This window comes from Camelina sativa, chromosome 19 (genome assembly GCF_000633955.1).
Source record: "Camelina sativa cultivar DH55 chromosome 19, Cs, whole genome shotgun sequence".
NCBI classification, from domain to species: Eukaryota; Viridiplantae; Streptophyta; class Magnoliopsida; order Brassicales; family Brassicaceae; genus Camelina; species Camelina sativa.
The window spans coordinates 9,598,439-9,625,294 of NC_025703.1; the positions used below are offsets into that span (position 1 = coordinate 9,598,439).

At 38.3% G+C, this 26,856-nt stretch overlaps 9 protein-coding genes across 12 annotated transcripts; 5 read left to right on the top strand and 4 right to left on the bottom strand.

The window, feature by feature from the left end:
* LOC104765750 (probable 1-acyl-sn-glycerol-3-phosphate acyltransferase 5) lies at positions 1,039-3,089 on the bottom strand. 4 transcript variants are annotated; one of them, XM_010489508.2, is made up of 4 exons: positions 2,945-3,089; positions 1,884-2,561; positions 1,673-1,803; positions 1,039-1,566 (listed from the first exon to the last, which is right to left on the bottom strand). In XM_010489508.2, the coding sequence occupies exons 2-4, from the start codon at positions 2,435-2,437 to the stop codon at positions 1,136-1,138; spliced, it is 1,116 nt and encodes a 371-aa protein (XP_010487810.1). In that variant the 5' UTR covers positions 2,438-2,561; positions 2,945-3,089; the 3' UTR covers positions 1,039-1,135. The 4 variants fall into 4 exon arrangements, with proteins under 4 accessions (XP_010487810.1, XP_010487811.1, XP_010487809.1 ...); XM_010489509.2 differs by lacking the exon at positions 2,945-3,089 and adding an exon at positions 2,846-2,936; XM_010489507.2 differs by lacking the exon at positions 2,945-3,089 and adding an exon at positions 2,774-2,936.
* Positions 3,300-9,945, top strand: LOC104765752 (phospholipase A-2-activating protein-like). The gene is made up of 22 exons (XM_010489512.1): positions 3,300-3,473; positions 3,992-4,323; positions 4,653-4,756; positions 4,961-5,029; positions 5,240-5,300; positions 5,519-5,658; positions 6,076-6,265; positions 6,450-6,511; positions 6,713-6,801; positions 7,188-7,260; positions 7,346-7,405; positions 7,502-7,648; positions 7,743-7,781; positions 7,897-7,934; positions 8,012-8,098; positions 8,202-8,367; positions 8,548-8,625; positions 8,728-8,864; positions 9,085-9,161; positions 9,280-9,349; positions 9,544-9,609; positions 9,695-9,945. The coding sequence occupies exons 1-22, from the start codon at positions 3,414-3,416 to the stop codon at positions 9,824-9,826; spliced, it is 2,277 nt and encodes a 758-aa protein (XP_010487814.1). The 5' UTR covers positions 3,300-3,413; the 3' UTR covers positions 9,827-9,945.
* LOC104765751 (transcription termination factor MTEF1, chloroplastic-like) lies at positions 9,844-10,958 on the bottom strand. Its single transcript, XM_010489511.2, has one exon. The coding sequence runs from the start codon at positions 10,850-10,852 to the stop codon at positions 10,016-10,018; it is 837 nt and encodes a 278-aa protein (XP_010487813.1). The 5' UTR covers positions 10,853-10,958; the 3' UTR covers positions 9,844-10,015.
* LOC104765753 (30S ribosomal protein S17-like) lies at positions 11,015-12,254 on the top strand. Its single transcript, XM_010489513.2, has 3 exons — positions 11,015-11,285; positions 11,469-11,634; positions 12,044-12,254. Exons 1-2 carry the CDS (start codon positions 11,124-11,126, stop codon positions 11,631-11,633), a joined length of 327 nt encoding a protein of 108 aa, XP_010487815.1. The 5' UTR covers positions 11,015-11,123; the 3' UTR covers position 11,634; positions 12,044-12,254.
* On the top strand, positions 12,623-17,098 carry LOC104765754 (protein TIC 62, chloroplastic-like). Its single transcript, XM_010489514.2, has 16 exons — positions 12,623-12,936; positions 13,179-13,296; positions 13,388-13,460; positions 13,541-13,586; positions 13,667-13,843; positions 13,939-14,020; positions 14,132-14,204; positions 14,306-14,416; positions 14,514-14,666; positions 14,765-14,898; positions 15,011-15,262; positions 15,470-15,718; positions 15,893-16,237; positions 16,338-16,484; positions 16,573-16,695; positions 16,789-17,098. Exons 1-16 carry the CDS (start codon positions 12,756-12,758, stop codon positions 16,844-16,846), a joined length of 2,322 nt encoding a protein of 773 aa, XP_010487816.1. The 5' UTR covers positions 12,623-12,755; the 3' UTR covers positions 16,847-17,098.
* Positions 18,569-21,673, top strand: LOC104765756. The gene is made up of 11 exons (XM_019241326.1): positions 18,569-19,120; positions 19,197-19,263; positions 19,343-19,435; positions 19,526-19,639; positions 19,738-20,073; positions 20,160-20,446; positions 20,535-20,634; positions 20,745-20,804; positions 20,897-20,983; positions 21,067-21,195; positions 21,282-21,673. The coding sequence occupies exons 1-11, from the start codon at positions 19,080-19,082 to the stop codon at positions 21,567-21,569; spliced, it is 1,602 nt and encodes a 533-aa protein (XP_019096871.1). The 5' UTR covers positions 18,569-19,079; the 3' UTR covers positions 21,570-21,673.
* Positions 22,636-22,838, bottom strand: LOC109131019 (mitochondrial import receptor subunit TOM6 homolog). The gene has a single exon (XM_019241304.1). It carries the CDS (start codon positions 22,821-22,823, stop codon positions 22,659-22,661), a length of 165 nt encoding a protein of 54 aa, XP_019096849.1. The 5' UTR covers positions 22,824-22,838; the 3' UTR covers positions 22,636-22,658.
* Positions 22,884-24,329, top strand: LOC109125097 (F-box protein ETP2-like). The gene has a single exon (XM_019241303.1). It carries the CDS (start codon positions 23,007-23,009, stop codon positions 24,180-24,182), a length of 1,176 nt encoding a protein of 391 aa, XP_019096848.1. The 5' UTR covers positions 22,884-23,006; the 3' UTR covers positions 24,183-24,329.
* On the bottom strand, positions 24,715-26,844 carry LOC104765757 (RING-H2 finger protein ATL65-like). The gene is made up of 2 exons (XM_010489516.2): positions 25,287-26,844; positions 24,715-25,065 (listed from the first exon to the last, which is right to left on the bottom strand). Exon 1 carries the CDS (start codon positions 26,685-26,687, stop codon positions 25,458-25,460), a length of 1,230 nt encoding a protein of 409 aa, XP_010487818.1. The 5' UTR covers positions 26,688-26,844; the 3' UTR covers positions 24,715-25,065; positions 25,287-25,457.

Here is a 26,856-nt window from a genome sequence, read left to right on the forward strand (position 1 = left end):
CAGCAAGGCCAAAGTCGATCCCACTGAGAAAGGGATTGAATTTGTTTTTCTCCTTGCAGAGACACGGGAAGTCGGCCTTAGACAGGGCAGTGCAGCAAGGGCCCAAGGGATCAATGTCGGTGGTCAATGGGTTCTTAGTCTGCACGTAGGGCTTGCAAGAGTACAGACCAGCTATGGTCATACCGCAGGTGTTCTGTCCGGTTGCTGCCGTGAGTGTCAAGGCAAGAATCAAGGTAATAACGACAAGCTTAGTGTTTGGCTCCATAGCTTTGAGTACTTTGAGAGAGTTTTTAACCAATTGTTTTGCAACTAGTGGATGGGTTTGCTCTTTTCTTAGCTTAGGATAGGCTACGCTACCTGCTTCATAGGGTTTATATAGAGAGGATAGGCACTTTACTACTGAGCTTAGATCTACAAATTTATCATTTTAACATGAAAACATGGGTCCCTCGCATCATATAAGACAGTACTCTTGTGATTAATCTCACAACTAATTTCATGTGCTTTTGATATTATTCAATATCCATATTCATGAGCATGTGTAGGGTAATTATCGGATGTCGAAGGTGGTCTATACTAAAAATATAAAATGAATCAAATATTTTTAATTTGCTGTCTTATGATACTTAAATATAATATAAGTATATACTATTAGAGTAAGAAGACCCGTGAGACATTGGCATTACTATGTTCCAATGTGCTAACTTGTCACGGGTGTTCTTTGGTGGCCTCAAATTCAATTTAATTGCTTTCATATGCAACCAAAACAATACAGTATGTAATTTCTTGTACTTGATATATCTTGGATGCATTATCCCAATTTGACAATTTATTAATGTGAATAGTTGGTCTTTTATCCTGTCTTTGGTTGGTAAAAGTGTAGTGGCTCTATGAGTTATGTAGCAGTCAAATGTTCTTATGATTGTATTTTGTGTTTTATTATCTCAATCTGCCAGGCTATGATCAAACATGTGTAGATGAATGTATGAAGACATTCTTAAATAGATAGCTAGTCGTATATTGCAGCTTGAGCTTACATTTCATAAGTAGAAAGTGGATCGGTTCTTAACCCCGAAATACACAAGTAAAACAATTCCATCATCTGGATTGAGAACAATGAAAGTTTATTTGTTAACTAGTTTGATGTTTTTTTTGCAGTCTCAACAAGTGGAACAGAACGAAGATTAAAATGTGTAACAGTGGTCAGGTAGGCACAGACCAAAGAGACATAAATCTTGAACCAAATCATTGATGAGAAGAAGGTGAGATGCATACAGATGGTGGTGAAGGCAATCACTGCCAAGCAGTTTATGAGGTGCTTCTTTGTGTTGAACTCTTTTTCTGTTCCTTCGTTAGGGAAATGGCCACTGGAGTAGAAATCATTGAGCAGCTGGTCTTTGAGCTGGAATGTGTTCATTAACCAAGCATTGATGTCTTTTTCTTGATTTGGGATTTGGGTTAGGTTGATTCGACGAATGTGGATGTGAACCTCTGATGGCTCAATACCATAGACATTGTCTAAGAAAGAAGGGCAGCGGGTTTTATAACCGATGGTCACATCATAAACTGCAAGTGCAAATGTTGCATAAGAGTTTGCTTGGTCAAAGTGGGAAGGAAAGGATCAGGGATCGTGAAATCACTGATGCAAACCAGAAAAAAAGTAAAGACAAACCTGCATCAAGTGAGCAACTCAATTCTTGCAAGCAGGAAACGAAACCTTTTGTCCTGGGAAGTAGCACGTTGTTCAGTACTGGAAGGCCATTTTCAGCTGCAAATTTCTTACTCCTTTCGCATTTAGCTTCTCTGCACAAAGTTCCAAGGTAAAATGCTTTTAACGAAAAGGTCTCTAAACAAGAATGATACTCGAAAGAAAGAAAGCTTACGTGTAATCTGTTCCTTCGGGGAAAAGAGCAAGCCATAAAGCGTCTCGGGGATCCTTAAAACTGGAAACTATTTGCCTCAAGTTTGCTTCATCGACTTCCCATTTCCGCTCAACAGGGATAAACTCAAAGAGGTGAAACGCCCAACCAAAGAGAGGTAATCTCATCAAACTGCTCTTAAGCACATATTTGATATTCCCAATCTGTCCTTTACGCAGGGCAAGATCCCAAAAGTACATCCAATCAACTTCTGTTCGGTGATTGGCAATGAGCAACACTCGTTCCTCGCAAGGAACCTTATCCCCAGAGAAGATAACTTTGGTTCTGTTAATCTTCTCAAAGAGGAAAGGCCACAATGCAAGCCACGAACCAAAGAAGAAGGAAACACATTTACGGCTATAGTGTACGCTGAAAAGCCTCAACACTACAGCTGATAAGAACCCCCAGAATACCAACATCATAAAAGCTGTTGAAACTAACACCATCAGACATATGATTCCTCTCAACACTCTAACCAGAGACAATGTATGAGAGCTTGGTACACACTTTTTTTCCATTTTAAACACCTTAAGACAAATCTATTTAACCTCTCCCTATTGTCTATTCTTTGATGATGCAATGAATCTGCTGTTACCAGAATCACTATCAGAGCTCGTATGGTTACAGCATCATAAGAGTCACCTGCAATGGTAAATGATCAAGACTTATCAAATTAAGAATCGATTAGCGAAGTAGTTTGTATATTTAAATAGTAAAACACTAGCGGTTAGAAAATGTATAGATTAAAAAATTGAAAACAGAATCGAAGGATCTGACTTAAAAAGGTGGATTAAAGTAAAGAAGAAGAAGCTTTATTTTCCAGACACATCACATAGATAGATACATTGTCTCACCATGATAATCAAGACTTAAGCTCAAATCCCAGTCAGGATTAAATAAAAAAAATCAGAACACAGAGTAATTACAATTTTACTATTGGGCAATGCTGTTCTGAAAAAGCTCCACTATTGGAAAAAAGAAATTTTTGATAAAAAAATCAGACCAGATAGAAGAAGACAGCTTACCACAGAACTGAGCTTCCAGGTTTTTAATGGCCGAGGAAAATATCATGAAGGACTACGATGGTTTTGTGGAAAAAGGGTTCAGAGGTGGTGTGTAATTACGGTTTATGCCACTTCTCTCTCTCGTAGAAAGTACTAAAGGAAGATGAGGAAATTTAAACCACTGTCCCCTCCTTTTTCGTGATTATTAAATTCTACACGTCACCATGTTTGTTTTCCATTCATTATTATCCTACCCAAAAAAAAAACAAAAAACAAAATCAGTCTGTCTAAATTGGGCCGGGCTTTTAAAGCCCAAAAAGATTATTATTATACGTTTATTATAAAAAGAAAAAAAAAAAAAAAAAGGAAATAGAAATTAGTTTCTTCTCTCTCTATTCTCAGTTCTTCTTTCTCCCTTCGTCAAGTCACTTTTGAGTCGCGCAGCAATTTGGCGTTTGGTATCTCTCAATCTGCTGCTCCTTCCTCAGTCATGGATATCGATTTCAACGAGTACAAGCTCAGGTGCGAGCTTCGTGGCCACGATGATGATGTAAGATCTTCTTTTCTTCTTTTCCCAGAAAAATCTGCTTCTTCTTTGATCAATTCTATCCTGGGTTTTGATATTAAGTCTTATATTTGTAAGGGTTTTTAGTATTCACCCTCGTGATTTCGATTTCCTTCTTCCGCTTTGCATCCAATTTTTTTTTTTTCTTTCAACCCTATGAGCTGATTTGATTTAGTGTGTTTTTGATTAGTTTTCTTATTAGGTTAATGTATGTATCAGCGAATTTTTCAGAGATAATTTGATATACTGGGTACTGAATTTGAGAATTGTATCTAATAGGGTTACATGTTTTAACCTTGCTTGTCAATGGCATTAACATGTACAATTCTAATGACACTTGTTGGTATAGATCAAACCGACAACATTGAATTATTTTATACAAATGTTTTCGGCAGGGGTGTGATTCGTTCTTTGTTTTTAAATTCATTCAAACTGTATCTTATGCTATTGAGCTAATGTAATTTTAATAGTAACTGTAATTTTTGACATTGGAACATCTTCAGGTTCGTGGGATATGTGTCTGTAGTGATGAGAATATAGCTACTTCATCAAGAGATAGGACCATAAGGGTTTGGTCACTGGATCCATCTGACAAACGCAAGTATACATCTTCTAAGATTCTGTTGGGTCATACTAGCTTCGTTGGGCCACTTGCATGGATTCAACCAACTGATGATTACCCTGAAGGGAGACTTATCTCTGGGAGTATGGATACTTTCGTCTTTGTTTGGAACCTGATTAATGGAGAGAATATTCAGACATTGAAGGGTCATCAGATGCAAGTCACTGGTGTTACTCTTGATAACGAGGACATTGTGTCCTCTTCGGTTGACCAGTAAGTCCCTCTCATGTTCATGTAATTTCCTTAGTATGAAACTTACTAAACTGTTCAGACAATAATGTTTCTTGCTTAGTATCCAGTGAATGTATTAGCCTGCGGTTTTCCTTCACTGTTTCCCAGTAATGTAATCTCCCATATGGGATATTATGTTATGATTTTTAACCATAAATCATAAGGGCTTTATCAGTGTTACCTGTGTGTATTGTCTTGAGTAGCTTACTCGCTTTAGTAATATGGGGGTAAAGAGATCTATCAAAATATGATTTACTCTCCTATTGTTGTGTAGTGTAACTTAAGTTCCCGTTTATTTTTGTTATCTGAAGAACTCTGAAACGATGGAGAAACGGCCAGCTTGTTGAATCTTGGGAGGCACACCAGTCGCCTGTCCAGGCTGTGATAAAGTTGCCATCTGGTGAGCTAGTATCAGGTACATCATCCAGCTAATTTGATTGTTCTGTTTTTCTTTAGTTTCTTGATGTCGAATATTTCCTTAATCAATTGTTTTTTTCCTAATTTGATTGGTCTGCAAGCTTATGTTAATGATTTTTTGGTTGGCCTTAAGATGCATAGACTTCTCCTTGATCATGCTTGATAGCATAGTTTTCACTGAAGTCATTTTTGCTATTACCAGGTTCAAGTGACGCCAGTCTCAAACTCTGGAAGGGAAAAACTAGTCTGCGAACTCTTTCAGGGCATACAGGTGAAATTCGTTGGCCTCTCTCAGATTTCCATATCTCTGGAAATTCCTTGGCAGTATGAGACACCACATATCGAAAATAAGATAGAATATGACACTAGGTGCACTGAGATAGCTGTCTTGTAAAGTGCAAAGACACTGCCTGTTGTCAGGAATTCCTTTTTATTGGAGAAACTATTGTCTTATGCAATTAATTATATTTTTGCAATGCAGATACTGTTAGAGGGTTAGCTGTGATGCCTGATTTAGGTTTTCTTTCCGCATCACATGATGGGTAAGTTATTTGATTCCAACAAACTCATGCCTTACTGAATTCCATTGTCCAAGTGAATCCTTATGTGCTTAATTCGAATCGTGTTATCTTTTGCATGAACTTGATAAGTTTTGGATCTGAGGATTATATGTGTTGATCTTAAATATGATGCTTAGGTTTTCTCTTTTTCAGTCTTTCATACCTTTGTAAATCACTATATATATTTTTTTTTCTAACAGTTCAATCAGGTTATGGGCACTAAGTGGGGAAGTTCTTCTGGAGATGGTTGGCCACACCTCCATTGTTTATTCAGTTGACGCACATTCATCTGGTCTTATTGTTAGTGGCAGTGAAGATCGCCATGCCAAGATATGGAAAGGTGATAATGGGTTCCTTTGTATCTATTGATGTCTTGGCTGTTCTTCACTTGTGTTCTACAGTTTTCTAGGTTTTCTGAGGTCTGAGATGTTTTAGTTTAGAAAATATCTCTCCAATTTCAAGTATGATGCTCGCTCTTTAAGCTGAATTTAACTATTAAAGATGACTCTTATATCACATTCTTTGTGGAAGACGTTATAAATGTGTTTACTTAGTTACTGCCTATGGAAAGTTAGTTGTTAGCATCTCGGACAGTATCAAGTGATCAGAAACCCATTTGAAATGCTACAAAGATTGGTCTGCTGTATGTTATTATTGATATCACTAGGGAAACGAGACCGACATTTTGGTTTTAGAGCATATTTGTTTATTATAGGTTGAGATGTTGTTCTTACTTTGTTGCTATCGTCTGGTACAGATGGAGTCTGCGTTCAGAGTTTGGAACACCCAGGCTGTGTCTGGGATGCCAAGTTTTTGGAAAGCGGGGATATTGTGACAGCATGTTCAGATGGAGTGGTTCGTGTTTGGACAGTACGTCAAGGCGTGATTGCAGATCAGATGGAGATTGATGCTTACGATTCCCAAATTTCTGAGTACAAATTGAGCAGGTAATCTGATCATTTATGGTTGTCTCAACTCTTATCGATTAAATTTTGTGTCCATTGAGTATTTTCATGTGGCAATGTCATGATTTTTTAATTATATGACCTGCTTACGGGGTACGATTTCACTTCTTTTATACTCAAAATATACAGTAACTGCAAAGTATATGCGTGCTGTTCTTTATCTCAGGAAAAAGGTTGGCGGACTGAAACTTGACGAGCTGCCGGGACTTGATTCTCTGACGTCACCAGGTACCACTTATTATCCATTTATTGTATTATTGACTTTTATTATACAGTAGAAAGGTTAAGTTTTAAAGAGATCACAAGAGAATACATATATAATTTCCCAGCTGTAATTGATGATGTCTGGCAATTAAAGTTGAATAGATTAAGCTGGGCATTCTTGTAAGTTGTAACATCATCTTCTCGTATTTGATGTATATTTCTCAGGTACCAGTGATGGCCAGACAAAAGTAGTAAGGGAAGGAGACAATGGTGTTGCTTATGCATGGAATATGAAAGAGCAGAGATGGGACAAAGTAAGTCCAGAGAATGAACTTTTATCTTTTTTTTGAAAAGTTACCATCGGATGAAGGCTTGCAAGTTTCCATGAATGAGCATGCCGTCCGGTCATAAAATGATAGCATATACTGCCAGAAATCGTCAATCAGTGCTAGTAGCGAAGGTTTTAAATGAATTTAAAGAGTGCTTGATCTAATGTGGCACCCAAAACCTGGGAGAAAAGGTGGCTCTGATTTTGAATTCTAGTCCTTTTGAAGTAGGAATACCAGTATATCTTAAGTGGATAGTAAGGATATGATATGAGATAGATTTCTCTCTAACATTTGATTGCATATGAACGGATTGGTGAGGTTGTCCTTATGTGGTAGAATGGATTTGAGTTCTCACTGCATGCCTTTTTTAGATTGGCGAGGTTGTTGATGGCCCAGATGGTGTGGCTGACCGTCCAATTTTCGATGGAGTTCAATATGATTTTGGTTAGATTCTGACCTATTACTGAAACTTCAGATTCTTGTAAAATCGAATTGAATAGAATTCTTAGTTTTTTTCTTCTTATCTCAGTTTTCGATGTTGACATTGGTGATGGGGAACCTATCCGCAAGCTACCTTACAATCGATCAGGTACCTGAATGCACTTACTCGCCTTGTTTTGCTTCCAAGTGCAACCACAGTTAACTGCTTCAGTTTATGATACTTTAATCTTTTCTTGTTTGGCAGACAATCCTTATGATGCAGCTGACAAGTGGCTTCTGAAAGAGAATCTTCCCTTTGCATATCGGCAGCAGATTGTTGAATTTATTTTACAAAATTCTGGGCAGAAAGACTTCAACTTTAATCCATCGTTTCGTGATCCCTTCACTGGCGGTAAAAAATCACATGTTTTTGAAAATATTTGGTCTGAAAGTTTGTTTTTAAGATTTTATTTTAATTTTGTGTTTTGCCATTTTTTGTGTAACAGCAAATGCTTATGTGCCTGGGCAACCATCACATACAGCTGGTATGAACAACACTATCTGTGTTATTTTTCACATATTACTTAAATTTCCATAAAGTATCTCTGTTTCTCGTAATATTTTTGTGTTGCCTCATGCTTTGACTCTTCTCTGTTGCAGCAACTTCGGCAAAACCTTTATACAAGCACATTCCGAAAGTACGCCGGAATTCTTTCTTCATTACAGTTTAATGTTTCTAGCTTTTGATCCTTGTTTCTTTCATTATGTTCTCCAGAAAGGTGTGCTTGTTTTCGATGTTGCTCAATATGACGGGATTCTGAAAAAGATGACAGAATTTAATACTACTTTACGATCTGACTCGGTAAGCTTTTAGTATTAACGTTTGGCGCACAAAATGATTTAATGATTATTTACTTATACTATTGTTGGTTTTTATGTTTCTACAACTTTTCCATCTTTTGAAGGCAAATAGTGACAAGTCCTTGACAGAACTCGAAGTATCCAGAGTAGGCGCAATCATTACTATACTCAAGGACACATCACACTACCACTCCACCAATTTTGCTGACATGGATATTGCTTTGCTTTTGAAAGTGCTACAAGCATGGCCACCTACAATGATGTTTCCTGGTTCGTCTTCTTTTACCAATCAATTAGTCAAACAGAATAAGTTATTACATACTGAGCATCTGATGGTAGCCATACGTTTCTTAATATTATGAAGCCACTTTATTATTGCGTCTATTGTTGGATAACCTTTTGTTTTTCTTTTGGGTCAAGCTCTTACATCTATGGTTTTTGAATATACAGCTACTGATATAGTCAGGATGCTTGTATTGCATCCTCACGGAGCAAGTCTACTTATTAAGCATGTGGAAAACAACAATGGTAATCATCTCTCCCGTGAAGCTATGCTTTCTCAACATTAACGAAAGTACCAGCTAATGCCCTTTATTAACTGGTATCTCTCTGTTACTATAATTCATTCAGATCTGCTTTTGGATTTGATAAAGAAAGTCACAGAAGATTCAGCTCTTCCTGCAAATCTTTTAACAACTGTTCGTGTCCTGGTTAATCTATTCAAGAATTCTTCATTTCATTACTGGCTACAGACGCATCGCAGTCAAGTAAGTACTATTTCATTTATATGGTTTTATATCATAATAATTAGAGTCTGTGATGTTCTTGAGGAGGAATTTTTGGTTCCTGTGTCTAGTGTCCATAGCTGAATGAATACATCTGTCATAGTGACAGGACATCTGTGTTTGTGTGTTTTATTATGACTATATTAAAGAAGTGGTTTTATGGGTACTCATCTTTTTTTGTGTTTGGTGTCCATCAATACAGATTCTTGATGCCTTCTCAAACTGTTATGCATCCCCAAATAAGAATCTGCAGTTGGCATATTCGACATTGCTTCTCAAGTAAGATCTCTCTTAGATTAATTTTGTTCTACTTAGATTCATGCCAAATTGTAGCTAAATTCTATTGTACTCTCTGTGAGAAGATCAGACCGTAATCTATGCTTTTGTTTTACCTCAGTTATGCAGTGCTGTTAATAGAGAAGAAGGATCAAGAAGGTCAAGCCCAAGTCCTTTCAGCAGCATTACAGGTGCGTCTAAACTTGGTGATTTTAACTATCATTGCATATAACCAGTTCATATCTCGCCAATTAGTTGAATCTCAGCTGTTTTATTTGTCTATATTACTTTGCACAAATCTCTTAGATCAAAATAAAATGGGAGGGGACCAATGTACGAAATAGTTTACTATCGTTTCTGTGCTAAAAGATTTAAGTTAATACAGGTTGCAGAAGAGGAAGCTGCAGATGTCGATTCCAAGTTCCGGAGTTTGGTAGCAATCGGGTCACTGGTTAGTTTCCGCAAACAAGTAGAGAGTAATATATCTTCTTGTTAATTACATAATATTGATACGGTGTGTGTTTCTGAAACAACAGATGCTTGAAGGTCTCGTGAAGAAGATAGCTATAGATTTTGATGTGGAGAGCATTGCGAAATCAGCAAAAGCCTCCAAGGAAGCCAAGATTGCAGAAGTTGGTGCCGATATCGATCTTGTAATTCGTCAGTAACTTTAAAAGAGAGTCTGTGATGGAAACCCGAGGATTTGGATATTCGTTGATTCTCTCAACATTTTTCCATATGATTCAGAATCACTTTTCTTTGAAATGCAATGCAATCTTTTTTTTTCTTTCAGATTTCTAAATACAGATTTGAATACTAACAGATGTGAAAACAGGGGAAGAGCAGTAACTCTGCTCTCATGGCTTCCATTTAGAGTAGAACTTCTGATCACCCCACATTAACATTCTACTAAGCGAAACGTTAACGTTCTTCTTCTTCAAATGCCAATGCCTTGGCTTTATCCTCTTCCCCAAGCTAAACCCAAAGTACTGCGGAAACTTCTTGAGCTCTTCCAATTCTCTTTCCATGTCATAAACCAGAAACTCAAACTTGGGTCTCAAGTTATCTTCAACGCTGTATCCAAATATCGCGGGGATTCTCCCACAGACTCTGGCTGCTTCGTCGTGTTCGAACCCTATGCTCTTCAAGAATCTCATCTTACCTCTTAGCTTCTCAACCCTCGTGTTCAGCACGTGAGCGTTCGTCTTGCTCGCTCGGTTCAGATTCCGTAGCCCTAGCTCCTTAAGGTAAACAAGCGTCGGTCTCAAGCAATACTCTACGTCGGAGAGGAGGATGTTGGGGCAATTTACGATTAAGCCCCTGGATTCTTCCGCTGAAGCTCCGAGCTCGCCGGTGAGAAAATCGAAGACGGGATCGAGTTTAGAAATGTCGAAAGTGGGAGAGAAGAGCTGTGGGCAGAGGAAGACGAGGCGTGGGAAATCTTCGTCGGAGAATCCTTTCAATTTTAGGAAGTTCACGGCGGAGAGGATAACGGGAAGATCATTCGCCGGAGGAGCGAGTCGGGGGTTCTGAGGAACGATTCCGAGAGAAGAGAGGTGTCTAAGGTTTTCACGGTGCGAGGTTTGGAATTTGAGATAGAGAGGTTTAGAGCTAGGAGGAGGAGGAGAAGAAGAAGAAGACGACGACGAGAAAGAGGAGAGAGGTTGAAGATGAAGTGAAGCAATAACAGCCATATCCGACGATTCTTCACTCTTTCATCTCATCCCGGTTCGATTTTATCTTTTTTTTTTTGTTGATTTTGAACCGGGTTTAGTATGGAGGGCCGGTTCGGTTAACTTCTACACATATATGGACCAGAGTATATTGGGCTAAGATCAAAGGCCCATCAAAAAAAACCTAAGACCAGAGGAGAAGAAGCTCTTTCACCGTTTCTCCCTCGTCTTGGATGTTGTGAGATTCTTCTCTCTGACTCAAATCCAGAGCTCGTTTAGGATTAAAAAAAAAATGAAGCCAGTGATAGGCACGGTGGTGTCGAACAAAATGCAGAAGTCGGTGGTTGTAGCCGTCGATAGACTATTCCACAACAGGCTTTACAATCGCTATGTCAAACGCACTTCCAAGTTCATGGCTCACGATGAAAAGGACTCCTGTAACATCGGCGATCGTGTAAGTAATTTTCCCTTTTATTTTTGTGGTGAATTTGAGATACATTTGGTTTAGGGAAAGCTTTGCATTTTTGTAATGTTTTTGAACTCAAAACATTTGGAAGTAGACTTGCCTGTTTGTGTTTCCTTGTTTATTAGGTTGGTCTTAAAAAGGGAAACTTGAATGGTTATATTAAAAATACAGGTGAAATTGGATCCTTCAAGGCCTTTGAGCAAGCATAAGCATTGGATTGTTTCAGAAATCATAAAGAAAGCACGCATTTATTCTCCACAGGCTGCTGCTGCTGCTGCTCTCAACTCCTCCTCCTCCTCCTCCACTGCTGAGCAGTCCCCTGTTTCGTCTTCCTAAGGTGATTTAGTTTTTGCTCTCTTTGATTAATTGTACCAGGTCTTGTTTCGCTTGCTAGTTCAGACTTCAGAGTAGTGTTCTTTTGGTACCTTTTAGCTAGTTTTTGTGGAACTGCATGAGAATTGACTTTTGATGCGTTTCTGGAATAAATCATCGACCTTTGACTTTTAATAGTACCATCTCTTACGGTATAAGAGATTATTGTGTGGCAATGTAGCTTGTTAGGCATCTTGATTTTCCATTCTTAAGTTCTTGGAAGTTGGAACCCATTTTGTGCTGCTACATTTTCTCTGTCTTGACCAATACGATTTATAGCTTGTTAGGCATCTTGATTAGTTATATCTACCGTAGTCTATTTTCCTTACCTTTTCGGTTGGATAGGCTTTAAACCACCGTTCCTCTTGCTGCAGTTTTGCAGTCCAGGCGCAAACTCAACTCACTCAGGGTCGAGAATTGTGTTTAGCAGACGTAGCAGCAGCCATCAACAGGGGATGTGGTAACTGAGAACATAATTATCTCGCTGTAGTGTAGGTGCTTTTTGGTGATGTTGATCAGATGGTGAAATCCTGATTAGTTGTATAATTGATGAATCTGAAGTTAATCTATTGAAAGTTATGAATAGTTTTCACTCTTAACAAAAGAAAAGCTAATCCAATTATTTACAGAGATTGTGTTGGTCATAACTCATAAGTGATGTTAAGAAGGCAAAACTTACTCATCTAATTGCATATAAGCAGTTGGAGAAAGTAAACGCCAATCTGTTACAGTGCATATATAAGAAGCCAACGCCAAAAAAAAACTATTCAAAGTGCGAATGAATATGTTTGGACTTTGGACCAAACCAAACAAAACCAAACCGAACCAGCCTTGCCATGTCAGCATTGTAACCACAACTCCTGATTGGTCGCTTGTAATGTTATGTGGGTCCCATGATATCAAGATGCAGTGGCAGACGCCGAACTCTTTCTATCTGACGTTCCATTGTATCCCATAAGATAAAATTTTGTTTCTTTAAGATTCCTTGTCTGACAGCGTTCTTCTAGTGTCTGAAAAATTCAAAGTTAATGTGCATAAGTACGAGCTAGTGAAGAAGAAGAAGAAGAAGAAGACTAACTAACAACAATGGAAGGAACTTGTTTTCTCCGTGGGCAACCACCTCTCACAACAATACCCTCTATTCCCAGCAAAAAAGGATTTCTTCTCCAAAGATGGAAGACCAATCGGAGAGTCAGGTTTTCAGGTTTAAAGAATCACTCGGTTTCTGGAAAGTCCAGGTCTTTCGATCTTAGCCTCAGGGCTTCAGGTACTACATAAATAGTTTCAAGATTTTTTTCGTTTACTATTTCTGCAAATCCGCACTTTTGTTATAAATTCGTCTATCGAATTGCAACTGTTGGTTTTGTTTTTACTTGCTTTTTCGTGATTTGGGTCTTGTTTGTTGCTGATGTTTTCTTCAATGCTTTTGTTTCCCAAGTCTTCAGTTCTGGTATTGATGATCTAGAAGTTTTACATTTACTCATCTCCCTTATTTGTAATTGAACAAAGGTCCTATAAGAGCAAGCTCTGCAGTAACAGAAGCAAGCCCTATGAACGTAAATTCCAAAGAAGAAGACACTGTCTTTGTAGCCGGTGCAACTGGTAAAGTTGGTTCTAGAACTGTGAGGTTAGTTTCTTGCTTCCCCTTTAAGTTTGAATTATATAATTCGCAATGCTGGTTGGTTAAAGTGTCCTATCCAATGTCCTCTTTCTCTCAGAGAACTACTGAAGCTCGGATTTCGGGTTAGAGCTGGAGTTCGAAGTGCTCAGAGAGCAGGAAGTCTAGTGCAAGTATGACTTACATTATTACTTAAATGTATGTTACAGTCAATTGATTCATCATGTTTAGTGATGTTTTTAATACTTTGCAGAGTGTTAAGGGAATGAAGCTCCAGAACACTGATGAAGGAACTCAACGTAAGAACTAAATGTTTTGATTTATGTGCAATGATCTCATTGTAGCAAAGTAACAGGCAGTGTCTGTGTTTTTAGCCCAGCTGTAGAAAAGCTTGAAATTGTGGAATGTGACTTGGAGAAAAAAGATTCAATAAAGCCTGCATTGGGAAAAGCATCGGTGGTTATATGCTGTATCGGTGCTAGCGAGAAAGAGATCTCTGATATTACCGGCCCTTACAGGATTGATTACCTAGCCACCAAAAACCTTGTTGATGCTGGTAAGAATAATATAGCTCAAAGCGTTTAATTTGTCTATCCTCTCTTTATTTCCTCTTTCTTGTTTCATCATTGCCTCTTATGGTATTATGAGCAGCAAAATCTGCAAAAGTTAATAACTTCATTTTGGTGACATCCTTGGGGACAAATAAATTTGGATTTCCCGCTGCTATTCTCAAGTAAGTCTGTAAATTCTTTCATTACACACTTTTATTAGAGAAGCATATATAACTTAATGGCATGTTCTTGGTATATATATATGACTAATTCTAAACATCTCGTATTTGAAGCCTATTCTGGGGAGTTCTTTGCTGGAAGAGAAAAGCTGAAGAAGCATTGATTGAAAGTGGTCTCAATTACGCAGTGAGTGATTCACAAATTATCTTAAACCAAACCTACAATTTCAGAGACTCTTTCTATTGTATCATGTCTGAAATTTTTGTCTTTCCGTCTTATATCATCAGATAGTTAGGCCTGGAGGAATGGAGAGGCCCACAGATGCATACAAAGAAACTCATAATCTAACTCTTTCTCTAGACGATACATTGTTTGGTGGTCAGGTCTCAAATCTCCAGGTATACATATTTTTTCCTCGTCTCTGACACAGTGATATGACCACATTATGAAGAAGAGCTTTGATTTGTTTTTTGCTTCCTTGTTATTGATCTACAGGTTGCAGAATTGCTCGCTTGTATGGCAAAGAATCCTCGACTTTCTTGCTCCAAGATTGTGGAAGTGGTTGCTGAAACAACTGCTCCATTAACTTCAATGGAAAAGCTTCTTGAAAAGATTCCTTCCAAACGTCCTTATGTGCCTCCACCAAAGGTTATATTGCATTCTTTTCCTCTCTTTTTTGATCTTGATCATCTATCTCTTCTGATATGATGATTATCTTTATTTCTCTTCATTTCCCCTGTGGACAGGAATCAGTTGCAGCCAAAGAGGTCAAACCAGTCCCTACTAAGCCTGTCACTCAAGAGCCAACAGCTCCCAAGGAGGATGAAGCACCTCCAAAAGAAAAAGATGTGAAACCTAGGCCACTGTCTCCTTATGCGGCGTAAGACAACTTGTTCCTCAACGGAAATAATCAAATATGTAACCAAAATGACTTGTTGACATGATATTGATTGTTTTCGGCTTGTATTGTTTGTTTTGTGAATATAATATAGCTATGAAGACTTGAAACCTCCAACATCTCCTATTCCAAGTTCGACCACATCACTCGGGTCTGCCAAATCGAAGGAGGTAGATGCCACTCAGGTTCCTGTTGAGGCCAATGTAGTGCCAGATAGTATCTCAAATGTCCTAGTAGAAGAAGTAAAGCAAGCTGTAGAAGAGGAAGAAGTAAAGCAAGCTGTAGAAGAAGAAGAAGTAAAGCAAACTGAGGAAAAGAAAGAGAGGCCCCTTTCCCCGTATGCCTGGTAAAACCTTATTAACTCTGCGGCTTTATTCTATTCAGGAGCCACTAGATTGAAAATTGATTATGTGCACCTACAATTTATATTGCTAACATTACAGTCGGAGTAATAAATGTGTGAGCAGGTTTTGATTTCAAAATGACTTGTTGACATGACATTGTTTGTTTTTGGCTTGTATTGATCCTTTTTTGTTTTGTGAATATAATATAGCTACGAAGACTTGAAACCTCCAACATCTCCTATTCCAAGTTCGACCACATCACTCGGTACTGCCAAATCTAAGGAGGTAGATGCCACTCAGGTTCCTGTGGAGGCCAAAGTAGTGCCAGATAGTATCTCAAATGTCCCAGTAGAAGAAGAAGAAGAAGAAGAAGAAGAAGAAGAAGTAAAGAAAGCTGTAGAAGAAGAAGTTAAGCAAGCTGAGGAAGAGAAACAGAGGCCTCTTTCCCCTTATGCCTGGTAAAACCTTATTAACTTTGCGGCTTTATTCTATTCAGGAGCCACTAGGTTCAAAATTGATTATGCGCGCCTATAGTTTCTGTTGTTATCATTACAGTTGGAGTAATAAATGTGTGAGCAGGTACTAACTTCAAAAGTTTGATGCTTTTTCTGCTTGGTCTTTTTGTGATGCAGCTATGAAAATCTGAAACCACCTTCGTCACCCTGTCCTAAAGCTTCGGGTACCAGAAAAACTGATTCTTTGTTGCCTGGTCTAGCCGATTCTGATACTGATAAAAGCTCAACAGTTGCACCAAGTGTCACTGAGACAGCAGTTGCACCAAGTGTCACTGAGACAGCAGTGGCAACAAGTCCCCCTGAGACAGCAGTTGCGACAAGTCCCCCTGAGACAGCAGTTGCGAAAAGTGCCCCTGAGACAGCATTTGCGACAAGTTCCCCTGAGACAGCAGTTGCAACAAGTGTTACCGAGACAGAAACACCAGCCACACCAAGAATGAGGCCTCTTTCTCCTTATGCAGTGTAACAACTTTTCGTCTTCTGTTATGTATATCCTCTATGTGTACATCTAATTTGCTTGTGATCCGTTTTTACTTCAATGAATCTATACTGTGTTTTGCAGCTACGATGACCTGAAACCACCAACCTCACCAACTCCTGCATCAACCGGTCCCAAGAAAGCAGCATCTGAGATAACAGCAGCTGCAGAAGACAACTCGGAGTTGCCTGGAGGCAATAATGATGTGTTGGAAACAGTTGATGGAAGTGTGTAAGTATCTAGATACCAAATTTAAAGTGTGTATAGTTAAGAAATCAATCACTTCAATATTAAGGGTTTTCTCGCTTTGTTTTGTCAGGAACACTACTCCATCTTCTTCTGCACCGGAAGCAGTACCTGTTGTTAGCAATGTAGACACTTCCCTTGCTTCAGGAGACAATCCAGCTCAGCCAAAGCCAAGACCTTTATCACCTTACACAATGTAAGATATACAGAGAGCATAGCATGCTGGTTCTAAGTGTACCCATTGTTATTACTTCTTCTTATGTGACCTGAGAAACGTAAATGTTTGCAGGTACGAGGACATGAAGCCTCCAACTTCACCACTTCCATCTCCAGTCATCAATCATTAGTTATGTGAAACGAGAATTGGCCTCTTAAATCCTGGAGATTCTTCTTGTTGTTGTTTATTACAGATTCTAAACAGTGAGTGAGAGAGAGATGGGGCAATTCAGTTTTGCAGGTATGAATCAGTGAGCTTATTTGTAGAGTAATACAATATGCCTTATGAGTTCTACTTTTATTTCTCCTGTCCAACTATCATATGTGGTAACCCATTTGTTTCCTTTTCTCATATATTATATGACCCAAATTTCTCAACGTTACTTTAGGTTTTCATATATCTATCTTCTGTATTCTTATTCAATCAACTTTGTGTTTGTATACAAATTTAGTATTAAAAAATTGGGGAAGTTTTTAAGTGTATGTTTACTGGTAATAACCATTCATGGATGTATACTAAATTACTCTGCATGGTAAGAAGTGTCAATACTCTTAGTCTTAGTCTTTTAGTTGTGTTGAAAATTGTGGCGATCGAGACAAGAACTGCGAAGACAGAAGAGTTGTCGCTTATGTCTTGGAGCGAAAACTACGGAACAGAAACTTAGGAAGTCACAACGAAGAACACAATACCAAAAATGAATCTTCTATTAGCTAAATCATCTCTCTTGGATTCTCTTTATCTATTTCCCTGAAAACACTTGGAATTTACGTTTAGTCACATATATGGAACACTTCCAAACAAAACCAACTCTAACAACATTTTGTATAGATGTTTTTCTTTAAATAATGTTTGATTGATCCAATCGCCAAAAAACTTGTGTTGTGTCCTTGGCAATTGAAGACTAGTCAGTTAAGAGCATTGAATAATGAGTACTATCTAAAATATTTTTTTTTAAATAAGTACGGGCTTTAGTTATTAAATATGAATCTCTAATTCTCCATGTTACGTATGGTAGCTTTCTTATAGAAAAAGGGTTTTTGCACCTTCTCACCTTTCATCGCTTTTAAGGCCTTTCTTTACCATTTCAATCAAGTGCCTTGGTGCTTGCCACTCCATCTCTTTAACCAAAAGACATCCACTAAATACCTTTTCTTGTTTACCATTAGTAACTCTTTCCGGATAATGCTTTGTCAAAAGATGTTTTTTATATACTCGTGAAATGCGATTATATGGTTTGAATTTTAGTGGAGGTTTAGAAAATATAATGGTCCTCTTGACTAGTATGCAACCCATATAAATAACGTGGAAGTTGGAACTACATATATATCCTTAAAAAATCTACTTATATTTATTTATAAATTAACTGTTCCAAATGTTAATAGCTCTCCCTCGGAAAGTACTATGAGCAGCAGTCTATGAGTACATATTGAAGTGTTTGTATCATTTTGTCACTACAACATAAGATTAGCGTACGAATACAACCATGGATGTTCCAACTTCCAAATAATTTAAATTTTGAATCTAGCGTAAAGAGAAACCGATTTAAGAACTAACACGAAGAGAAACAGTAAATCTTCGATTTGTATGCTGTCCTCTCTGTATGTGATGCTGGCATAGAAAAAGTAGCCTTTACAAAACATCAGACCCGATGTCAAACCAATAATTACATAATGTTTGTTTCTTTTGATGCAAAATACCCCAAAAAGAGACACATATTTTGTTTTATTTTAGGATACTTTACATTATTTCATTAAAGTGTGTCAATCTCAATCAAAGGCATTTTCTTTCCAAGATCGGACTGGTTTATTAATGATGAAATAATCAGATAACTAAACTTAACGACCATGCAGATGATTTTATCATCCAATAACAAGTTAGATACATATAAGATCTAAATCCTAAAAATATGTATTGCTTGTAAAAAAAGTCATTTATTGTAACACAAAGATGTTAGGTAAAAGAACAGATAGAAAATTTATAAATATCACAGTTAAATATTTTTTCACAATTTTTTAATCAAATTTTTTTGGGAAAAAAAAAGATTGTACACTTTGTATATATGATTCTTATTTCTAGGGAGTAGTCTCATTCCATTCGTGGTATAGTGCTTTTTCACTGCAATTTTCTTCTGTTCTTTTAACCTTTCATTTCTTCTTCTTCTTCAGTAACTTTTCTTTTGTCACTATCTAAATTGTTTTATATCTCTCATTTAATGCTCTGTTTCCAGTGATTTTTCAGCTGTTGGGTTGTTTACTAGTTTTTACTTCTGAGTTTATCACACAACACAAAACTCTTTAAAATACATTAGGCGGGGGATTTCAACATTTTTCACACAAAGAAGAAAGAAGACTCTTCAAACACTCATGAAGTCGACAACAACTTTGAGTCACAAACGTTCTCGAAGGTTCTGTCTCTTCTTCTTTCATAAGTTTATATATCATTTACGAGTCTTGTCTTACCTAGTTTCTGTTCTTTTCCAGCGATCCGGTCCCCAAAAACTCTCTCAAGAACAAGAAATCGAGTGAAGCCCTTTACAAACTCGACATGGTCAGGATACTTCAAAAGAGTTAAATCTTTTTCTTAATCTCTTTGTTCATCAAATCAACTTATGTTTTTGGTTTTTTAGGATGAATTGTTGCAGAGAGAGATAGAACAGCTAAAATCTCTTCTAAAGTCCAGAAAGTTACATCCCAGTGCCAGGAGAGTCTCAAGTGATGAGGTTCTAATAAAGTTTTCTCACAAGATTTTCTTAGGTTTTCTAAGAAAATTCAAAACAGATCTCAAAACTCTTACTTTCTTCTCTCTGCAGATTGATTTGTTGCTTCAAGAAGATGAAGTATTAGTACGGCGTGAAATGGAGACAGTCCTTCGACGCAAACTATTCTTGGAAGATTCTAAAAATGAAGATTCCTCTATCCCTAAGGTTTTTCTAAAGCTTTTCCTACCTTAGAACACAAGTAAGTCCCCTTTAAATATTTTGCCTAAGATTGATGAGAAGGTTTTTATAAATTCTTGATTTAGGAAGCAAAGAAACTGGTGAGAGAAATCGCGGGTTTGGAGCTGCAAGTTATGTACTTGGAAACATATCTTCTTTTGTTATACCGGAGATTATTCAACAACAAAATTACATCTGAGTTCAAATCAGAGGGGAAAGAGAGATCAGAGGCTGTTCTTGGGTGCACTAAACTCATTGATTCACCCAAAAACTCAGTCTGCAGCCCTCAGAAAGTTCTAGAAGACTCTGGAATATTCCGCAGCCACTCATCGTTGTCTCATTGTTCAGGCTATTCCTTTAGAATGTCTCCTCAAGCAATGGACTCATCATATCATCGCTCTCTTCCTTTCTCAATGCTTGAGGTAAACGAAACTGTGTTAGACAGTTAAAAATCTTGGTTAATTAACATGCTTAAGTTAAATGGTGATTTACATTTTCACGCTTGCAGCAATCTGATATCAATGCGTTGATGGGGACATATGTTTCTGAAAACGTTCATGAATCACCAAATAGTTTGTCTGAAGAGATGGTCAAGTGCATCTCGGAAGTATTTCGTCAACTCACAGATCCAAAATCACTAGTAGTCGAAAATGATCGAGAATCAAGCAGCCCTTTCCGCGGGAAAGAGCCTCTGAAGATCACTAGCCGACCTTACGACAAATTATTAATGGTGAAATCGATATGTAGAGACTCGGAGAAGTTAAATGCAGTTGAACCTGCTTTGAAACATTTCAGGTTTTTCAGTCTCAGGCTCTTACAAAATATTAACTTCTTTTGGTTTATATAAGTTAACTCTGTTATTTAATTAATTCAAAATGTTTAGGTCACTTGTTAATAAGTTAGAAGGAGTGAATCCAAGGAGGTTAAATCATGAAGAAAAGCTTGCTTTCTGGATCAACATACACAACTCTCTGGTTATGCATGTAATGTTACTTTCTTAAAAGTAAACCTTCTTTTAACATTACATGATCTTGATAAATCTCTCTATACATTAACTAGCTACTTTGGATTTTTGTTATTGTCTCTTTTGCAGTCGATACTTGTCTATGGGAACCCTAAAAACAGTATGAAAAGGGTATCAGGGTTGCTGAAGGTAGGGGTAATCTTACTTACATTGAAAACTACTTGGGACACAAGTCATCGGCAAATTAACAATGACTAGGGGTTTTCTATTGTGTAATATAGGCTGCGTACAACGTTGGAGGTCGAAGCTTGAACTTAGATACCATTCAGACTTCAATCCTTGGTTGCCGTGTCTCTCGTCCAGGACAGGCAAGTCTCTCTGATTGATTTCCATTCTGAAAATTTGACTTGACTTGATGAGGGCTAATAATATGATATATGGGTATTTGCAGGTATTTAGGTTCTTGTTTGCTTCAAGATCAAAGGGTAAAGCTGGAGATTTGGGAAGAGATTATGCTATAACTCACCCTGAGCCTCTTCTTCATTTTGCTCTTTGCTCGGGGAACTTGTCAGATCCATCAGTAAGCGAATCCCCTGACTCAACATCGTTTCTTATATTACACGCTATTCATATTGAAAGATTACGTTTTAAACACTCTTCTTTTAGGTTCGTATATATACGCCCAAGAACGTGATGATGGAGCTAGAATGCGGTAGAGAAGAGTATGTGACATCAAACCTAGGAATTTCCAAAGACAACAAGATTCTTTTACCGAAGCTCGTCGAATTATATGCCAAGGATACTGAACTTTGCAACGTCGGTGTTCTCGACATGATCGGGAACTTTTTGCCTTGTGAAGCAAGAGATAGAATCCAGCAGTGTCGGAACAAGAAACACGGTAGATTCTCCATAGATTGGGTCGCACATGATTTCAGATTCGGGTTACTTCTCTGAGAAGAAAACGTGAGTCATGAACAGAGGTTTTTGTTTTCCTTTTTTCATCTGATATGATGTAATGTGATGTGAGAGATGAATCGAAGAACTTCCTATTGTGTCAATTTATCCAGTTATGAGATTTAAATTAGGTTTAGAACTCAAACAAGTTGAATCATTGAACCCAAGAACTGTGACAGAACAGAATCCAAAGACTTAATTAACTCCCATGGGTTAAAAAAAAAAAACACCGGTTACAGAGTGTGGGACTTAACTGTAAATTCAAAGAACATAGGAGAGAACAAAACTAGAGAGCTGAAACTAATAGTGAGAGGACTCACACCTCACAGTCACAAAGGAAGAAGAAGAAGCTGGTGACCTTGTTGTTGATTTATCCACTAGACTTCTTCCACTCAAAACTATGAGAATCAATGAGAATCATTGCCATTGTTTGATCATCGGATTGTTTAAATTAAGTAAGATCAGAAGTCACAATCCATGAGATGAGAACACAAATTATCTTTTCTAATACCATGTCTCAGTTTGGCAAAAGAAATCCTAAACAAGATTGTGTAAATGAACACAGGACATCAAGAAACCGCTGCATCGATCTCTCTTGCTTCACTACTGCACAAAGAGGAATAACAAAGCTAAGCAAGCTAGCAACACAAAAGGTATAAAAAAAAACAGAGAAAAATCAAGGGTTATACATGCTTTGATTATATTCAACACCAGAGGAAAGCTTTAACAGTTCTAAGGACTAGCTCCAGACGAGATAATTTATCAAATATATTCAATCTAATAAGTAATAAGCTATTACAAGAACTTCGATGCTCAATATGATCTCATGGGAAAATTTGGTTGCCTAAGGTTTCTATGCCAAAGATGGAAACTTGAAGCTGCCAAGAACATCCAAGATGATTATTTCTACAACTCAATTTTCAAACTAAAGTCTCATGATCTCATCACATAGTATACTTATCCATTTAAATTATCACATTGCAATTACTAATTAACTTCTTTAGGTCAATATGCGAATTGAAAGAGAGACACTATTACTCTATAAGCAAAACTAACTGACCTGAAACCCTAAATAGTTGAATGGAAATTTTAGAGGTCGATCTTGAGCTCTTCCATGGAATCAGAGAAATAAGAGAGGACGTATGTAGCAGAACGGATCAGAACGACACAGGCGGCGAATAAAGCAACATGGCTCTTCAATTCCTTGAGTGCCACGGATTTCTCTGGCTTTTGCATGAACACTCCTGGAAACATGTTTCTCTGCGTTCTCTTCTCCAAAACCCTAAACCTTGTTCTGTTTTTCTTACTGTAATTATTTTGGGAATCAACCGAACATATGGGCTTTAGATTGGGCCTTGTTAGATTATTATCACTCAAACTGTTCGAAATTACTAAATTGGGGAGGAGAGGAAACCCTAGATTTGGTAAAATTCAGAGATGGCAGTGACGATACCGGAGCTGCTTCCAAAGGATTTGGTAGAGGAGATACTGTGTCGCGTTCCAGCGACCTCTCTGAAACGATTACGATCTACTTGCAAAGCGTGGAACCGTTTAATCAAAGATGATCGGAGATTCGCAAGTAAGCATTTCGATAAATCCATAAAACAATTGATACCTCTATTGTTGAGAAATGACAACAAGATTTTTCCGGTTAGTATCAATCTCCATGGAATTGGTAGTCCATCTATAGAGTTGAAAACTGAGCTGGTCGATCCTGTTTCTAAGAACTCATCAGCAGCTCGATTCAATGTAACTCGAGTCTTTCACTGCGACGGCTTGTTGTTATGCTCCTCCCAGTTCGACGAATCTAGAGTCTTGGTTTGGAACCCTTTGATGGGTGAAACCAGGTGGATCAGAACCGGTAAATTTCGCAACGAAGGCCGCAGCTTTGGTCTCGGGTACTGCTACTACGGCAACACATCCTGGAATAATAATAATAAGAGGTACAAAGTCTTGAGCTATTATCGTGGTACCAAGTATTTTGAAATCTACGATTTTAGGTCTGAGTCGTGGAAGATTCTTGATGATGATAACATGGCTCCAAGCGGGAACATTGGATTCCCTGAACTCTGCGTGTCTTTGAAGGGGAATACTTATTGGTTCGTTAGAGATGTAACAAAAACGACTTGGATCACATCCTTGCTCACATTTGATTTTTCAAAGGAGAGATCTGTACCTGTGCCTCTTCCTTATCAGACTCGTCGTTTTAAGACTACTAGTCTTTCCGTTGTTAAAGAAGAGAAACTTTCTATGTTGTTGCAGCGAGATAGACATTCCAAGACTGAGATATGGGTGTCAAATGTGATTGATGAGGAGACCACCAAAGTGGTGTCTTGGAGCAAGGTCTTAGTATTGGATTTGAGCCCTGATCTTCACATTTTGTATGATGTACCTTTCTTGTTAGGGGAGGAGAAGAAAGTCGCCATTTTTTGTGAGACCGCAATTGACGTAAAGGTAGACGTGGACATGATCTACATTGTTGGGGAGGATAATGTAGTCACTCATCTGAATTTGGGAGTAAATGAAATTGATGAATGTCGCCCAGCTCTTCTTAATTATGTTCCAAGTTTGGTTCAAATCGAGCAAGCTGGAGGGAAACAAGATAAGAGGTAACTAAAACACCGTCTACATGTAATCTCTTTCCTTTGAGTGTGTGTTTTTGCTCTTACTTTGTCTTGGTCATGTTCTTCCGGTTTCAAGCTTTTCTAACTCAATGATATAAGGTGATACAGAAAAACATGTACTAAGCTTTCTTTCACCTTGTCTCTTCTTTGAGTTTTCTTTTTCACCCAATTCACCTTCCAAGTTCTACCAATTAAGCCAAGCATGGTATTTTGCAAATTTCTCTATATCTAACAAATTCACGCCTTAAAAGTTGCAAATATTGGACCAAAAAACAGCCCCCAAATTACTTAATTTACAGCTTTGCTTGTTTCGTATATTGTAACGTACCAGGCAAGGATCAAGAGATATCGCTGAGTAAGGTAACCTGAGCTTTAGATCAAGCACCAGGAAGACTACAATGACGGTAAGTAACGTTCAGCGATCTCCTAAACCTTGTTCTGTTTTTCTTACTAAAAAAACCCGAATAACAATACTAAAAAGCCCATAATATTAAAATCTTAGTGAACAACAGGGACGCTTGTTAGCTCCAGATCTTCTCAGTGTTTATCTCATTTCATCAAAATGTAATAAACTATCAGTTATTTTTTGGACAAAAATTGAAGAGAAATCGACAGCTAATAAACTGAACATAAAGTCCCGGTAACAAAAAAACAATAAGCCACCGACGATATATAATACTAATAAAGTTAGTATAGAAACGAAATTGTAAATGGGTTTGTTGACTTCGTTTCTATAATAACTTTGGCAGCTCTGGAAGTTAATGCATTTTGAGAACTCAAAGAGTAAGAAGAAAAAGAAAAAAAAAAACGAATCAGCCAAAACGTCGTCGCAACATGCTCCAAACCCTTCATCGTCTTTGGCGTCTCTGGGTCTACAGATTAGAGAGTAAAACAAAGCGTATTAAGTCAGGAAAATTCAAAAGCATATACATTATTGAAATATTTCTCTATGACAATACGTTATATAATTCATAAATGAAATCCGTATTTTAGCAGCATTAAATAAGAGAGGTGAAATAAAGGTATGGCTATTATTTATTTATTTTAATTTATAGAAAAAAAGAAAAAAAAAAAAAAAGAAAAAAAAACGAACCTTGCTGAGTGAGCTGAGCAGAGAGCAAGTTCTGAAACTCTCCATCTTCTCTGTTTCGTGCATTTTAATTCCATTAAATGCTTTAAACCCCACAATCCATTAATGCTCTCTCCTTCCAGTTCAATTTTTTTATCATCATCATCACCACCGTCCAATTTTCATCTCACATCTCTACCCTACACGTGTCCCTCCCCTCCATCTCTCCGGCGATAACAGTGCCTCTGGATCTCCACATCTTAACCGGCTCGACGAGTGCGGTGCTGTTCTGAAAAACATCGGACTCGTCATCGATTTCGTCCGCCGCGACGAGCTTCCCGTCGCTGGAATCCGTTCCGATATCGGGAAAAACACTCCCGCCGATGATCTCCGCCGGAAGAACGGTGACTTCGTGTTTCTGTAGTAACGGAACGAGAACACTCTCGATTTCGAAATTAGGTTACCGAACGGTGATTGACGTTTGTTCCATGTAGATCTCCTGTATCTCCACGGAGACACCGTCGCTGGTTCCTCCATCGTTACTCTCTCTGATTCAGATTCGAATGAGTACGATCTCTTCAGCTCACGGAACCGAGAAATCGCCGGCGATGATTGCTCTTCCATCGACGCTGTGATCTCCTGATCGTTCGTCGTCGTCGTCGTCACCGCCGTATCAGTGTTCCAATTGCTCCGCGACGGTGTGAATTCGCCGCGGATGATGATCGCGTTGCTCTCGTCATCATCATCGTCGAGGATCGGACGAATCCGAGGAGCCATCAACGGAACGAACGGCGAAACAGGGGCCGCGACGGCGGATCCGAGAATCGCCGTACGGCATAACGGACAGTTAGGGTGGGATCGGAGCCACTCATCGATGCATTCAAGGTGAAAAGCATGGAAGCATAACGGAAGTGTTCTTACATAATCACCATCCTCGAATTCCAACAAACACACGGCACAGTCTCTGCAATCAGCGGCGGAGGTTTTCCCCAGCGTTGTTTTCCCGGTGCAAGACGCGGCAGAGTAGAGAAATAGCGGTAGCGTTTTGATGACGGAATCGTCTAATCCGTAGGGAGAGTAAGAAGAGTAATGGAAAGAGTCGAAAGGGAAAGGGGAAAAGGATCGGAGATCGGATGACGAAGTTGAAGCAGAGGAAGCTGAAGATAAGTGAAGGAGACGACGCCGACGGGAACGCCACCGTCTAAAACGTCGGAAAAGGGGTGAGAGAAAACGGCGGGAGATGAGACGAGAGTAGGTCACGAAAAGAAAAGCGGCGGCTAAAACAACAACCATAGCGATCAATGGAGGACTAAACTCCAAAGGAGGATCCGAAGAACCGGAAAGAATCTCCTCTGATAGACCTGAGGATGGTGAAGGAGACGGTGAAATATCGCCCAAACTAGGCGGTGACGCAACGAATCGCATGGTGGTTTGGTTTATTATTAAANAAAAAAAAAAAAAAAAAAAAAGGTCTAAAACGAAGAAAAGAGTCTAAAACAGAGCGTCCCAGTGAAAGGTTTAAACGTAAAATGAGTGTATTTGGGGACTTTGGTGGAAAAAAAAAAACAAAGAGAAGCGTTGACTAAAAGGTAAA

Coding starts and splice junctions, on each gene's coding strand:
- LOC104765750 (XM_010489508.2), bottom strand. CDS start 2,437: ATGGAAAAAAAGTGTGTACCAAGCTCTCATACATTGTCTCTGGTTAGA. Junction 1,804..1,883: donor CCCGAAGGAACAGATTACAC/GTAAGCTTTCTT, acceptor AACTTTGTGCAG/AGAAGCTAAATGCGAAAGGA. Junction 1,567..1,672: donor GAGTTGCTCACTTGATGCAG/GTTTGTCTTTAC, acceptor TTGCACTTGCAG/TTTATGATGTGACCATCGGT.
- LOC104765753 (XM_010489513.2), top strand. CDS start 11,124: ATGAAGCCAGTGATAGGCACGGTGGTGTCGAACAAAATGCAGAAGTCG. Junction 11,286..11,468: donor CCTGTAACATCGGCGATCGT/GTAAGTAATTTT, acceptor TTAAAAATACAG/GTGAAATTGGATCCTTCAAG.
- LOC104765757 (XM_010489516.2), bottom strand. CDS start 26,687: ATGCGATTCGTTGCGTCACCGCCTAGTTTGGGCGATATTTCACCGTCT.
- LOC104765752 (XM_010489512.1), top strand. CDS start 3,414: ATGGATATCGATTTCAACGAGTACAAGCTCAGGTGCGAGCTTCGTGGC. Junction 6,802..7,187: donor AAGAGCAGAGATGGGACAAA/GTAAGTCCAGAG, acceptor TGCCTTTTTTAG/ATTGGCGAGGTTGTTGATGG. Junction 9,350..9,543: donor TCCTTTCAGCAGCATTACAG/GTGCGTCTAAAC, acceptor AAGTTAATACAG/GTTGCAGAAGAGGAAGCTGC.
- LOC109131019 (XM_019241304.1), bottom strand. CDS start 22,823: ATGTTTCCAGGAGTGTTCATGCAAAAGCCAGAGAAATCCGTGGCACTC.
- LOC104765754 (XM_010489514.2), top strand. CDS start 12,756: ATGGAAGGAACTTGTTTTCTCCGTGGGCAACCACCTCTCACAACAATA. Junction 14,667..14,764: donor CTTATGTGCCTCCACCAAAG/GTTATATTGCAT, acceptor CCCTGTGGACAG/GAATCAGTTGCAGCCAAAGA. Junction 15,719..15,892: donor CCTCTTTCCCCTTATGCCTG/GTAAAACCTTAT, acceptor TTTGTGATGCAG/CTATGAAAATCTGAAACCAC.
- LOC104765756 (XM_019241326.1), top strand. CDS start 19,080: ATGAAGTCGACAACAACTTTGAGTCACAAACGTTCTCGAAG. Junction 19,121..19,196: donor AGTCACAAACGTTCTCGAAG/GTTCTGTCTCTT, acceptor GTTCTTTTCCAG/CGATCCGGTCCCCAAAAACT. Junction 19,436..19,525: donor GGAGAGTCTCAAGTGATGAG/GTTCTAATAAAG, acceptor TTCTCTCTGCAG/ATTGATTTGTTGCTTCAAGA.
- LOC109125097 (XM_019241303.1), top strand. CDS start 23,007: ATGGCAGTGACGATACCGGAGCTGCTTCCAAAGGATTTGGTAGAGGAG.
- LOC104765751 (XM_010489511.2), bottom strand. CDS start 10,852: ATGGCTGTTATTGCTTCACTTCATCTTCAACCTCTCTCCTCTTTCTCG.